Here is a 14,865-nt window from a genome sequence, read left to right on the forward strand (position 1 = left end):
CTGCATGTATATCTGTGTGAGGGTGTCAGATCCCCTGGAACAGGAGTTACAGACAGTTGTGAGCTGCCTTGTGGGTGCTGGGAATTGAACCCGGGTCCTCTGGAAGAGCAGTCAGTGTTCTTCACCCCTGAGCCATCTCTCCAGCCCCTGCATATATATTCTTAAATACATAAATACACCCTGCTCAGTCTGTATACTGTTACTTGCATGCATGTTTTAGGGCTGACCATTTGGAATTGGCTAACCAGCTGGTGCGCTCTTCCCTGGGGAAGACAAGTTCTCCACTCCCAGCGTTCCTTAGCTAATTGTTTTCCTCAGACATGTGGATATTGGCCTGAATTCACGTGGTGGGTTTTCCAAGCTGCTTTCTGCTTGTCTGAATGAAAGACATCTTCCAAGCATGCTGCCTACTGCTTGCTAATGATCACCTTCTGCCTTCTCAGATCCGAGTGATGGTGGACCTGTGCAACAGCACCAAGGGCATCTGCCTTACAGGTAGGTCTGTGCTGCTCACCAGGGAGCTGAGTGTAGCAAACACCAGGGGCTAGCCGAAGAGCCAGGGGCAGAGAGCACACCTCAGGGTACTGTGTTACAAAAGCACAGCCTCTTTCTTTCACAGATGTTTTTAATGGGAATCAAACCAATTGTAATATGATTATGACAGTGTTATTTTCTGGTATTGTCACTGAAATGTGGCCATGGAAAATAACTGGGACTTGAGTAATTAGAAATGTGTGTGACCCTACACTAGGGCCAAGGATGTTTTCTTCATTCCCACGAGTTTTAAAGGGGAAAATCAAGAGGTGGAAAGAACATCCTACGTACGTGATAGAGTTCTCTTCCGTGAGACGTGCCATGCTGTGTCAGATGTAATTAAGTCTCTACACCAGATGTGCAGCACGAGCAGACGGCTCTGGGCAAATCTGCTGGGCAGTCATGAAGTACTGTTCTTCCATTTTTACTCATTATCTTTGTGATGGGGAGGAGGGGTACATGCAGGCCGTGACGTGCGTGTTGGCGGTCAGAGGACCACTGTACGGAGTTGGCGCTCTCCTTCCACCTTTACGGAGGTTCTGAGGGCCAAACTCAGGGTGCCAGGCTTTCACAGCAGGCACACTGTCGGCTGAGCCGCTTTTTGAAGCATTTCTTGGCTACATTCCGTGTGCTAGGTAGGCTTAGAGGCTGACCGTCTGCCTTATCCCCACTTCTCAACGGCTCAGGACACGTGGAAAAGGACTAGCCAGGAGATGTATCAAATCTTGGGTCCAGGAATGGCTGATGGAAGGATGTATGTGTGGTTTTTTTTTTGTTTTTTTTTTGGGGGGGGGGGGCGCTTAGGGTACTGGGGTTACAGATGCACACGTGCCCAGTAGTGGTGCTGTTCTCTGTATGTGAGCCTGACATAAGCCGCCTCTCACCTTAATGGCAGGCCCCACGACAGTGAGGGCAAAGGAGAACCAGGTTCAAAGCAGCCACCCTCAGTGTCCCTTCAAGGGACACTCTGACCTGTCCTATAGAGAGAGCCTTGCTCTAGGTAGTCTGTTCCCCGCCTCTCCAGAGGACGGTAGCATTCTGAGGAGAAAGAAAATTATGTTTCCATTAAAACAGAACAAATGGAGTGAACAAACACCACCGTGGACTCTAAATGATGCTGTGGACTTACTCTGAGGTTTATTGCTAGGACTCTGAGGGTGCTGTCTCTAGGTGCTGGTGGGAATACTCAGGACCTCACAGGGTGTGGAGGGTACAATCAATACCTGAGTGGCAGGAACCCGGCCAGTTTCTACAGCGTTTGCCTCAGTTTCTCTCCTCACTCGGAAGTTAGTTTGTCAAAAGGATGAACTTGTGGCTTCCATGAGCGAGTAAATAAAAGGTGGGACCTCAATCCAAGGCTATTTCTCATTCCCTTGTTTGGGCCTCAGAGAGAGCAGCTCTAAGCCTGTGGCTTCTTGAGAAATGCTAATTGAATTGCCTGAGCGGCGGTGTTAGGCCCTCACAGACAATAAAATATCTTCAGTAAGCCCGGTCCTTTGTCCTGAAACTCTCTCTAGTGGTGTATGCGCCTTCCTTCCATCCATGGAGGTCCCTCTTCAGAGCTCCCACGTGTGACGGTAATGAATGCTACAGAAATGCTCAGATGAGGGAGTGACAGGCACAAAAGCCTGTGGAGAGGCACAGAAAAAAGCCTCTTTCTGATTTTTATGGAGACCTGAGAGCCAGGCTCACAGTGAATGCGCAGGATGGAGCTATTGAGACCACTTAGAGGAGAGCGACAGGGAGCGGGAACGGTGGAAATGGCTTGAGTAGGTAATTCTTTCTCACCTCAGAACACGCTTTCAAAAGCTGGCACTTCCTTCCTTCATGTCAGCCTGAAATTGGGTCTCCTTTTACACAGAAGCTCTTCAATTAAAAACTTCAGTACGAAAAGCGTTAAGTTGCTAAAGCAAGTGGGTGCTTTGGGACAGACCATACCGTCTCTGTTGGGGGTGGGGACTGAAGGGTGAACAGGACCCAGGACTGAACTGGGCAACTTTGGTAGTAGGCAGAGAGCCTCGGTCCACAGACCAGCGTGGATTCTGGGCAGGAGAGTGATCTAGGCAGAGCTGGTCTTGGGCCCTGGAGAAAGGCCTAGTTTTTCAGTAGGTTCATCTTTTAAAAAACAGTTTTAAAAGTATATGGAAGCTGAGGAGTAACTCCACAGATAGAAAAGCTGTACCCAGGGAGCGCTTACTGGAGAGGAGAGAAAGCCAGGGCTGCAGACTGCCCCCAGGTTTCCTCAGGTCTGTGGAGCTGTCTCCCCCCTTAGCACCCTCTAAAACAGCAGACCCGGGCCTTGGAAAGTGTGGGGCCTTCCTCTGTGGTCATGCTCTGCTTCCGGGTGCCTCCGGTCAGGTGAACAGGGAGACCTCTGGAGGGGAGTTACAGACACTCAGGGACAGTTCTCTTCCCCTTGATTTGAAACGGCCATTGTGGACAGAGCCAGGTAGTTCAGAAGCCTGTAGTGTTATCCTTGACCAGTGCCAAATCCCGAGGCTATACTTCCTTATTACTTCCCCATAACTGGAAAGCCTGTATTTCTTGTCCTCATTAGGATTCTTCTGTGTCTGCTAGTAGAAACCCACTCCTTGAGAAATAGCACCAGTGTGGCAGGTACCAAATCATTGTACAGCCTTGGTTAACAGACAGTAAAACCTCAATGAGTTAAAAAACACACCAGAAGTTTTCACCTCACAAAGCCCAGTGAATCTTGGATGACCCTCCTAGGAACCCAGAGCGCCATGCTGCGGCTACCTGGAACCTCTGTCATCCCAGCCTAGGCCCTCAAGAAGAGGGTGCCAGGATACCTCTGAGGTCCTGGAGGCCAAGCTGGATGTTCCGTACTTCCTAACAGAAGTGCCACTCTCCAGCGACCCTTTTTAAGGATGTGCTGATGGTGACTAATTATGTTTCTAGGAAACTGTCACCACATATTAGGGGAGCTATGACCATGTGCGTGCCATTCACCAGGGGTGCTTGGTGAAATGCAGGTTCTGGGCCTCACTCTCAACTCAGAATGAATCAGGCTCTCCAAGGGGCACCCAGACATTTGATTTCAAGAAGCGTGGTGGACGAGTCTCCGGATTCCAACAGAACTGCAGCCAAGGTGTCAGTGGGGCTCAGGGAACTGTAATAGAAGCGCTCCATTCGAAGGCTATGAAGAGCTAACAATCCTAAACACACAGCACCAGGACTCCTCACTAAAGCTCACCCCTGACATGATTGTCGGGTTCTCCTGGACGCTGCCGACGCCCGTTGGCATGCGCTGCATGCAGTTTACAGAGTCTCCTCCCATCATCCCACGCCTCTGCTTGGCTCCATCCTGTAGAGAAGCTGATTGCTGACATCTTCTGCCCGTGTTCACTGTTGGACACACACACACCACACACACACACACACACACACACACACACACACACACACACACTGGTAAAGTCACAATACTGAAAGACTCAAGCCTTTTCAGCAAATCACTGCATACGTTTTTTTTCCCCAGAGCTGAGGACCGAACCCAGGGCCTTGTGCTTGCTAAGCAAGTGCTCTACCACTGAGCTAAACCCCAGCAAACTTTTATAATTGAAAATAATTTTTTTTTTTAAACAGAGTCTCTCTGTAACCCTGACTGTCCTGGAACTTACTATATAGACCAGGCTGGCCTCGAACTCACAGAGATCTGCCTGCTTCTGCCTCCCAGTTCTGAGATTAAAGGTGTGAGCTACGAGAATAAATCCTTTTTCTACAATATATTCTGAACATGGTTTCACCTCTCTCATCTCCTCCCAGATCCTGCCCACATCTCTATCCATCCAACTCCAACTCCATGCCTTCTTTCTCTCTATTTAGAAAACAAACAGGAAAAAAACCCAGAATTTTTAAAAAAGAAATACACACACCCCAAAACACATTAAAAAACCCCAAAACTAATAACCATAATATAAAATAAAAAAGCCAACAAGACTTATTTTTAATGCCCAAACAAAACTATATGACATAAACACCACCAACAAAAAAAATCTCCAAAACATGCCACTGATTTCATTTTGATCGCCTTCTACTCTTGGGCATGGGGCCCGCCATTAAGTGTGGTTTGTATACCCAATGGCCCATCGGAGAAAACTAATTTTTCTTTTGCAATCCCTTGTCAGTTGGAGATAGATTCTTGGTTAGAGGTAGGAGCCTGTGTCCACTTCACACCCTCAGCACTGGGACCCTACCTGGCCTGGTACCGATGCAGGCCCAGCGCATGCTGACACAGTCTCTGTGGGTTCGTATGTACATCAGTCCTGTTGTGTCTGGAAGACACTGTTTTCTTGGCATCACACAACCCCTCTGGCTCTTCTATTCTTTCCATCTCCTCGTCCACATAGTTCCCTGAGCCCCGAGGGAAGAGAGTTAATGAAGACGTCCCACTATGACCGAGTATTCCTAGGTCTCTGACTCCCCGCACACTGTTCATGTGTGGGTCTCTATATTAGTTCCGTTTACTGCAGGAGGAAGCGTCTCTGATGATAGCCGAGCAAGACACCGATCTATGGATACAGCAGAATGTTGTTACGAGTCATTTTGTTGCTAGTTGAGCGAGTGTCTCTACAGTACGATGTAGAGTCCTTCGGCTCTCTGTGAAAGAGTGGGATAGCTGGATCTTGATGTAGATCTATCCCAGTTTCCTGAGGACTCTCCACACTGATCTCCACAGTGGCTGTACAAGTTTGCACTCCCACCAGCAGTGAATAAATGTTCCCCTTTCCATGAATCCTCACCAGCATGAGCTGTCATTTGTTTTCTTGATTGATCTTGGCCATTCTGACAAGGTATAAGATGAAATCTCAAACTAGTTTTGACTTGTATTTCCCTGATGACTAAGGATGTTGAACATTTCTTTAAGTATTTCTCAGCCCTTTGTGTTTCATCTTCTGAGTTCGCCCTGTAGCCTGCTGCTTTGTCCAAATGATGGTGTACTTTGCCGATACAGAAGCTTTTCAGTTTCATGAGGTCTCATTTATTAATTGTTGTTCTTAGTGCCTGTGTTATCAGTGGGTATCCTGTCCACAAAGTCTTTTCCTGTGCCAATGAGTTCAAAACTATTCCCCACTTTCTCTTCTCTCAGATGCAGTGTATCCAGCCTTAGGTTGAGGTCCTCGATCCATTTGGAGATGAGTTTTGTGCAGGGTGATAGACGTGAATCTATTTGTATTCTTCCACACACAGTCATCCAGTCTGACCAGCACTATTTTTTGAGAGACTGTCTTTTTTCCAGTGTTTATTTCTGGCTTCTTTGTCAAAAATCAGGCATGTGGGTTTATGCCTAGGTCTTCACTTCTGTTACATGGATTGATGTGTCTGTTTTTACGCTAATACCATGCTGTTTTTATTACTATAGCTCTGCAGTACAACTTGAAATGAGGAATGCTGATCCCTCCAGCAGTTTTTCTACAATTCAGGATTCTTTTAGCTATCCTGTTTGGGGTTTTGTGTGTGTGTGTGTGTGTGTGTGTGTGTGTGTGTGTGTGTGTGTGTCCATATGAAGCTGAAAATTGTCCTATTAGTTTCTATGAAAAATTGTGTTGGGATTTTGAAGGGGATTGCCTTAAATCTGTAGATTGCCTTTGGTGAGATGGCCATTTTCACTATATTAACCAGTGCACGGGAGACATTTCCATCTTCTGGTCTCTTCTTCAATTTCTTAAAGTTTTTATTATACAAGTCTTTCACTTGCTTGGTTAGGGTTATCCCCTCAAAATTTTTTGAGGCCATCGTAAAGGTATTGTTTCCCTGCAAATCACTGCACTTTGAAAGCTACTCTCCCCTATTCTTCCAAGAATTCTCTGTCCCTATCTCTATTCACCAACGTTCTCGGACCCATTTATCTAAAATCCTCCCACCTCCTTCCAATTGGACATGGAGTCTTCCTTATTCCACAGAAATACTTTTTGAATTTTTAGCCTTTGTTCTGCAACTTAAAGTCAAACTTATCTACAATTTTGCCCGACTTTCACCTCAAATGTCTCTGTATTTTCCCCCATCGTGTCTCTCCCTGTTTCTCTGTGTTCCCTGTCTCTGTCTCTATCTCAGTTTTCCTCCAGCTGAAGGGAGAATCTCAGCCTTAGCCCCATGTCCCAGTAGCACATCCTGCTTAGGAACCACCTCCCAGCGTCTGTGCATCTTGTTTTGACCTCCACCTGCCCAGCCCATCCACTGCCTTGTCCAGCTGCATCTCTGTCCACACAAGCGTGGCCAGGTCTTTTATTGTTTCTTCCATCCTGAACCTTAATATCTCCCACTTCTAGACCTTGGCTTCTGTCTGGGCCCATGCATGCTGATTTTTCAGTCCCAATGTTCCTTTGGGACCATAGTCCAAAGATCACCTTCTCAGGAGCTCTTCCCAGAATTCAGTGTGCCCAGAAACTTCCCCAGTAACCTGGGAGTTATTTCTTTACTGAGCTCTCATATTGCCCTGTGATTTCAAAAGGTCTCCTGTCCTCATATAGACTATGAACATAGCAGACACCAGAACCGATATTCCTTAATGGAATCAGGTGTGCATGATATATGCTTAGAAATGCTTGCCTTATGAATGATCCAAAGCTCAGATTGGTAATCATTATGTGTGCTCTAGAGAAACACAGGGAATTCAGTCCTCTCATGTCCCAGCTTCACTGGCTCGCCCAAGTGCTCAGTCTAGCTGACAATAAGACATGCCTATTTCTGGAAGCAAAATCATTTGCTCAGTGTGGAAATGATTCCTCCAAACCACTTAGGTCCTTGGATCATTTCACACTAAAGAAGGTATTTGTCACCTGACCTGAGCGCTCAGACTTTCTCAGGCTATTTCATGCAACAAAATACAGGTCCATAAAGCCAGCCTGTGCTTGGGTTACTCCTCAGTGGCCTAGAGGAGACAAAGTGGCTGGAGGAAGCTCTTGGAAGTGTTTTAGTGATAGCCAGTGTTCTGCTCTGAAGTGACAGAACTTCCATGTGCTGACACCTGCCCTGTTCTGGGGCTGCACAGGGCCACCACGTTTCCACTGGTCCCAAAATAATAAGTTATGAATATAAATATGAATATGAATCTACAATGAAACCAGCTCAGAAATTATTCTAGGTCTATTGAAATGGAAGCAAAATGGCTTGACTAGCAAATGAGTCTTTGTGTGTAAGGCCCTTTGTGGGAAACCTAATAAGCTGTGAATAAATGGTGTGGGATTGTTTCCTTAGCAGGTACTTAAGACATTTAAGGAAGGTGGGAGTTTGTGGTTCTGGTTTCTTTCTACCTCATGTGACTTATCATCTAAATTCCTTTTTCTACTGTAGGACCACCTGGCCCACCAGGTAAGCACCCATTTTGTATTTTCCTGGTTCAAGGGGCAGCTATGGGTGGCTGGAGCCCCAGGATCCAAGGACCAGGGGTGGTGGAGGGGAGGAGCAAGGCAGCATCTTCACATTTTTTTCTGTGTCCCTAACTTGAGACCCCCCTCCCCAGACCCTCCACCTGTCCTTGTTCTAGAAGCAGGTTCAGGGGGGGAAGCAGGAAGATGTGGGAGACGCCATAGATGCTGCCTGTCTCCCTGGCTAAAGGAAATCACATCACCTGCATGAAGATGTCTTTAACTGTCCCTATTCTATGCTTTGGCACAGGACCCCCAGGAGTTGGTGGGTTACCAGGACACAATGGATCAGATGGACAGCCTGGTCTCCAGGGACCAAAGGGTGAAAAAGGAGCCAATGGGAAGAGAGGAAAAATGGGTAACTGGGCAGTTCTGCCAAATAATTCCTTTGTGTCTTGTCTCTGTGACCGTGTTCAGATGGGTAGTACTGGGAAGTACTGTGTGCCGAGGAGACGGGGCACTTTGTGGTCTGCATGGGGCACTGAGGTGACTCCCACACGGAAGTTGTTGTGTTAAGATGCCAAGAATCTTCTTTTTGGACCAAATGTTTATATCAGAACAAAAAGGCCAGCCCCCTAGGAACTGACCTCTCTTTCTACAGCTGGAGATGTATGACAGCGGGCTGTGTCGTCATCCCTCACCCCGTGCTCACAACCCCCCTGTGTTTACATCCATCCCCACCCCTGTGCTCACACACACCCGTGCTCATGCCCCCATGCTCACACACATCTCTTGTGCTCACATCCACCACCACCACCTGTGCTCACACCCACACTTATTCAAGGCTTTCTTTCCGGCTGCTCCCTGTGTTTGGTTAACTTCCAAGGGACTGATATTGGCCTTCGCGGAGGATTTCCCTGACTAGAGGAACAGCTCCCACTGCTTGAGTAGAAAGACAACAGTCAGGCCTCCTAAGGCTCAAGGTCCTCTCTTAAGGAAGCTTACAAAGCTTACCATCTCTAAGGCAGTTTCTCTGCGTTGTTATGTATGAGCATAGTGAAGGCCCAGAGAGGCCAAGGTGTCTGTTGCATTCAGGGAGAAGCAGGGGCCTGGGGTGGGGTCTGACACGAGGCCTGGCCAGGGTGAGATAGGGTCTGAAGATCTCTCAGCACCATCATGGGGGCTGTGGAGATGGACAAGGAAGACTCCTCAGAAGCGGTCACGTGGCAGGGTGGGCACTGGCAGACAGTAGAGGGCTTTTTTTACATCGGGCAAGGCCACTAGGTGAAAAGGCAGAGAGAGGTGGAGCTCAGCCAGAGGCTGTACCAGGTCCTCTGTGTGAAGTCTCTCAGCTCCACAACCCCATGGGTCCTGGGCTAGGAGAGGTAGTAGGCGCTTCTTTCAAATCCGCTCCCCCTCCCAGTGCCTCTGACAGTCCCCCCTCCCAGTGCCTCTGCTATCCCCATCAGCTTTCTAAGTGAGAGCCAAGGAAAGGAAGAGCCCCGTTGAACACCTCTGCCCCCCGGCAAGCCCACCTGCTCCTGTTTCCAGGGGCAGTCATGCAGATAACAATGGGCACACATCATCCCAGTCAACTCGGACCTCGGCAGGCCAGCAATTACAACTGGAATTACAGAGCAGGATAATAATTATAACCGTCAGTGCTGATCAGCATAGAATAACGATGGACTACAAGAATGTGCAGCCACTTGGTTTATCCTGGGAAGACATCGAACTTATGATCAAGACCAGAAAATTAATATTCCAGCGGCAGGCTTGGGTGGGGAGCACTATGTGGGAAGTGGATCTGAGGCAGATAGAAAGGGAGCACTTTCTGGAAGATTCGAGACAGAGCCCTGGGCTTGAGGACATGTAATTAAGCAGTCACATCCTCATGAAACCACAAGAAGGACAGAACATTTCGTTCACTTATGGAAAGCATGCGTATGTGGCAGGTACTAGTCTTAGACATTGGTTCAGAAGTGATGAAGCTGATTAGCCTTTGGAGAGACAAAGGGAGTCCCCTCTTCCCTCTGAAAATTCACTGAAACATGCTGACCAGGACACCTAACAGAAAAAAAAGGCACTAATATTACTCACATGCAGGGAGTCATGGCTCAGTCTCATTCAGAAACCTGTGCATCCCCCTTTTCCTGTAGATAAGGATTGTCAGTGATGACCATGGAGAATGATTGGATCTGAGGTAGAAATAAGCTTGCATTAATAATGATTCTATCTGGAGTTTGAATGAGTCCAAGGGACAGCCATGATCTTGTGAGGAAAGATTGTGAGGATAATCTTTTCTGAGACAGATAACCCATGCCAGCCCCCAGTCAGGTGGGGGAGGGCACCTGTGTCTTCTCTGATGCCGTCTAGTCTTCATGCAGGTAATAGGAACTCCAGAAACCCTCTCCTTAAGTGGAGGTGGATGGAGGACCTCGATTCCAGGCCTAGGTTGAAAGCTTTTAATTCCCTTATATCAAGTTACTCATCATGCAAAACTATGTCATCCTGGAGGAGATGGGTCTCTGAGCCGCAGCCCCTTCATGAAGCTGGCATGAGCTCCCATTGTGACTGGGAGAGATGGGAAGCCAAGCTCAGACTGTTCTGGAGACAGAGAGACTGAGGCTATCTGAAGAACCAGCCCCTGTGGAAAGAGATCCCTGGGTGGCTGCTCAGTTCTGAGCCAGCTCGTGTTCGAGGGCCAGGGAGGCTTTGCCCGGGTCACCCGGAAGCAGATCCTGAGGCCTGCCCTCTTCAACTGTTCCTGAGCCAAAGAAGGGCTTAGGAGAAGAGGACCACAGGGCCCCAGGGGAGTCCAGCAGTATCTAGGGAGCAGTGAGAAGCCCCTGAGGGGTCTCAGGGGTCAGACCTACCTTTCCAAATACCATGTTGGTTGCTACCTGGAGAACACTGTGGCACCATCTTGGGAGTGGGAGGGAGCTGAGGCAGGGATAGCAGATGGAATGAAATAATGTTTGAGTGTGACTTTAGTGGTACTGATAAGGTATAAAAAGAGAATGAGGGACAAAGGAGATTCAAGACTGTCCTGCCTGGCTGGACCCTGATGGGCTGCCGGTTCTGAGATGGGCAGACTGGCCTAACTCAGCCTTAGGGAAGAAGTCATGGGCACATCACGGGATGTGCTAAAGCTGAGGTGCCTTGAGGTATTGAGGGGGCTTGGAGATGTAGGTGTCCAGTTGAAGGGAACCCCAAGATGCTAAGCATACCTAGAGAGTCATCCCAAGAGCCTGTGGGCAAGTATGGGGATGATCACTTAGGGAGGGAGCCTGGAGGGAAACCCTGAGAGACAGCAACATCTAGTGACCCTAGAAAGAGGTCAGCAAAGGGATCCAAAAGGAATACTGGGAAGGTGTTAAGCAGGGAAGGAGCTTTGCGCAAACAGGACCCTGTGGGGAAGATGGCTTCTGCAGGAGAACTAACCAGAAAGGATAAGCAAGAGCGAGGTGATTAGCATCTTGGAATTAAGAAAAGGGTGGGTCCCAGTGAAGGAATTGTGGAGAAGAATAGAATGCCAGGGCTTGCAGTCCTGAGCCCACCCCTGAGTGTTGGTGGGGACCCAAACTAGACAGGAAGGAGCCTAGGAGCTAACTGCCTTCAAAGCAGGACTAGGGTGAGTAGGAGCCGGTACAAGCTCATGTGTTCGTCTGATTTTGACCGCTGTGACAGAATACCTAAGGCACATGCAGTGTGAAGGAGAAAAGGTTGACTTCTGCCTGCAGTGTAGAGTTTTCCATGCATGGCAGCTGGCTGTGTGTCACTGGACCAAGTAAGGCAGAGCCTCATGGCAGAAGGGCATGGCAAGCGAAATCTCCTTACCTCACGGCGGCCAGGAAGTAGAGAGCAACACAGGAAACGGTGAGGGACAAAATGCCTGTCAAAGGTGTCACCTGAGTGATCATTTGCCCCAGCCAAGCCCCGCCCACCAGCACCCCAATAATGCCATTCCGTACTGGTGACACAGAGCCTCATGGTCCAATCATCTGTGTGTGGGAGTGGGGGGGGCAGGACGACCCACAAGCCTCTGAGGACACTTGCTATCTAAACCATAGCAGCCGCAGAGAAGACTGACCCAATGACGCAGAGCTTAAGACTTTAACCCAAGTGTTTGCAGAAGTATCAACATCCTTCACAGCTTCCAACTTCAGAAACAAGGAGACCAAAAGTGGACTTGGAGCCCAGAGGCTTGGTGTGGTCCCTGGCTCCACATTAGCCAGGTGTGCGCCCTTGAGCAAGTCACATGATCACTGTGTTCCAGTTTCCCCATTCATAAAATGAGGATACTGATCCTATTAACCTCACGGTGTTTGTGGGAAGATGAGTTAGTACATGTGAGGTGCTGGGGCCGGACACATGGTAAATCCTGTGTTATAGTATTAGCCGGAATCGTTTCTTTTTCCCATTTTCTTTAAGACAAGGTCTGTGGCTCAGGCTGGTCTCAATCTCCTTGTGTAGTAGAGGATGATCTTGAACTCCTGATCCCTGCTTCCATCCCAGGAAATGGAATTACAAGAGGTACCACCGAGCATGTTTAATGTTTTCTGGAGGTTGAATGCAGGGCTTTGTACATGCCAGGCAAACGCATGTACAACTGAGCCACACTCCCAACAGACTAGTACCAGATTTTTCTTCCAAAAGTGGAAGAGAAACTTGATTTTAGTTAAAAAAGAAATCCTCCCTTCACTGTCATATCCAACTTCAAAACTATGTAATTTATTATTTATTTGTAATATATATTTTTATAACATTTTAATATAATATCTGTATTTAAACCATATATACTATTAATATGCTTTTAATTGACATATATAATTGTAATTATATTATGGGGTATAGTATGACATTTCAGTACATTGAAACAAGATGTAATGGTCAGATCAGGGCAACTATCATATTAATTATCACATACATGTACACGTGTGGCACACACACACACACACACACACACACACACACACACACATACACACACACATCTTCCTGAAAGCAGAATTGGGGTTTCAAAGCCAATCTCAGCCACACACACAGTGAGTGTAAGGACAGCCTGGACTACATGTGACTCTGTCTCAAATAGACTACATAATTTCTTTACAGTGAGAATACCCCAAGTCAACCCTGTTAGCTACTTCTAAGAATCCAATCCAAACTCATCAACTATCATTACCCTATTTTGTTCCTATGGCAGTTGTTCCTCTGTCCATTTCGCTCTGTACAAATCAAACTCCCTTTCCAGTGCCCCCAAGCCTGTCCAGGTTTGGCAAACACTGCTCTACTTCCTACTCCTTTGGGATCAACCTTACCTCCACATACAAGTGAGAGCGTGTTGTATGGTCTCTCTGTGCCTAATTTATTTTCCTTCCTGTGATGTCCTGACCAAAAGGATGCTGAGGGGAAATTCCCCGCATGAGGTGATTTTGGAGTTAGGAATGAGACTTGATGTTGTCAATTATGTACCAACATCTTCTGTGAAGTCTGACATCCCAGGGCCTCAGAACCAAGTGTTTTCTCTCTTTCCATCTGTCTCATATTTTTCTCACTTAAGACTTAATGTTATAGTGTCTTCTCTAAAAATCAAATCTTCATTTTTAAGAAACCCCAAAATGATGCCTTCCTCCGAATGCATGGCTTGAGATTGGGTTTTACATGGCACCCTCTGGCCCCTCTCCTTTGCCTTAGTTAGTGACAGATGGTAATGCCCAAAATAAATTGCCCTCCCTCACCCCCTGACGTGAAGACAGAGAAACTGACCCCAGCCTGGAGCTATCACAGGCTTTGTGGAACTATCTGTTTGGAGTGGGCGACCCCAGAAGAAAACGGGAGAGCTGTTTCTCCCTCAGGAGTTAGGCAGGGATAAAATTGTAACTCAAAGCCAGTGAGGAGCCACGGGACCAATGATGTCAGGCTGCAGGTGTATGCCATGTTACAGTGTCACTGTGCAGGGCCGGAGCTCTGACCTAACCTGCCTCAGGTGGTAGAAGATGTTGCACACACAGTGAATGGCAGGTGGGTGGTGCCAATGGGTGGCCAAGGTGAACTGCCAACAGAGGATGCTTCGTCACATGCGGTGGTTAAAAAACAAAAGCCGGTGTGGTAGTGTAGTCCTGCAATCCCAGGTGGAGAGTGACAGGGACCGGCAGAAGGGTCCTTCCTGGGAGCTTGCTGGCCAGCTCATGCAGATAAAACATTAAGCTCCAAGTTCGGTAAGGAGACCCTATCTCAAAAAGTATGATGAGGCCAATCATATGGCTTAGCAGGGAAGATGCTTTCTGTACAAGTCAGATGACCAGAGTTCAATTCCCAGGAGCCACACGGTGGGAGGAAAGACCTGCCCGCTCCAGGTTGTCCTCTGACCTCCACGTGTGCACACCCCACCCCACTCACACACACAATCATTCTTTTGTTTTCCTGAGACAACGTCCCGCTACATAGTCCTGGTTGGCCTGGAGCTCTGTAAACCAGGCCGGCTTCAGACTCACAGAGCGTTGCCAGCTTCTGCCAAAGTGCTAGGATTAAAGGCATGTGCCAGCATTTTTTTAAATTAAAAGCAATATGGTGAAGAGTGGTAGAAAAAGATACCTGATATCAGCATCTGGCCTTCAAATGCACACACACCGCGCAGACACAGATACACAGACACACACACACACACACACACACACACACACACAGGACAAAGACAGATTGCATGTAGACAAAACATTCACCATTGTCTTTTACCAAAAGCTGAAAATGGCTGTGCACACCGCAGCTACAATGCACACCCCAGCTACAATGCACACCCCAGCTACAATGCACACCGCAGCTACAATGCACACCCCAGCTACAATGCACACCGCAGCTACAATGCACACCCCAGCTACAATGCACACCCCAGCTACAATGCACACCCCAGCTACAATGCACACCCCAGCTACAATGCACACCCCAGCTACAATGCACACCCCAGCTACAATGCACACCCCAGCTACAATGCACACCCCAG

General features: G+C 47.9%; 1 protein-coding gene across 1 annotated transcript in view; it reads left to right on the forward strand.

The window, feature by feature from the left end:
- The window catches only part of Gldn (gliomedin), a 44,777-nt gene that overhangs the window by 19,636 nt on the left and 10,276 nt on the right, over positions 1-14,865 (forward strand). Inside the window, exons 2-4 of the mRNA XM_059266909.1 lie at positions 444-495; positions 7,849-7,866; positions 8,173-8,280. Coding sequence (XP_059122892.1) covers positions 444-495; positions 7,849-7,866; positions 8,173-8,280 — 178 coding nt within the window. The remainder of the gene's footprint in view (positions 1-443; positions 496-7,848; positions 7,867-8,172; positions 8,281-14,865) is intronic.

Source organism: Peromyscus eremicus, chromosome 7 (genome assembly GCF_949786415.1).
Source record: "Peromyscus eremicus chromosome 7, PerEre_H2_v1, whole genome shotgun sequence".
Taxonomy (NCBI): Eukaryota; Metazoa; Chordata; class Mammalia; order Rodentia; family Cricetidae; genus Peromyscus; species Peromyscus eremicus.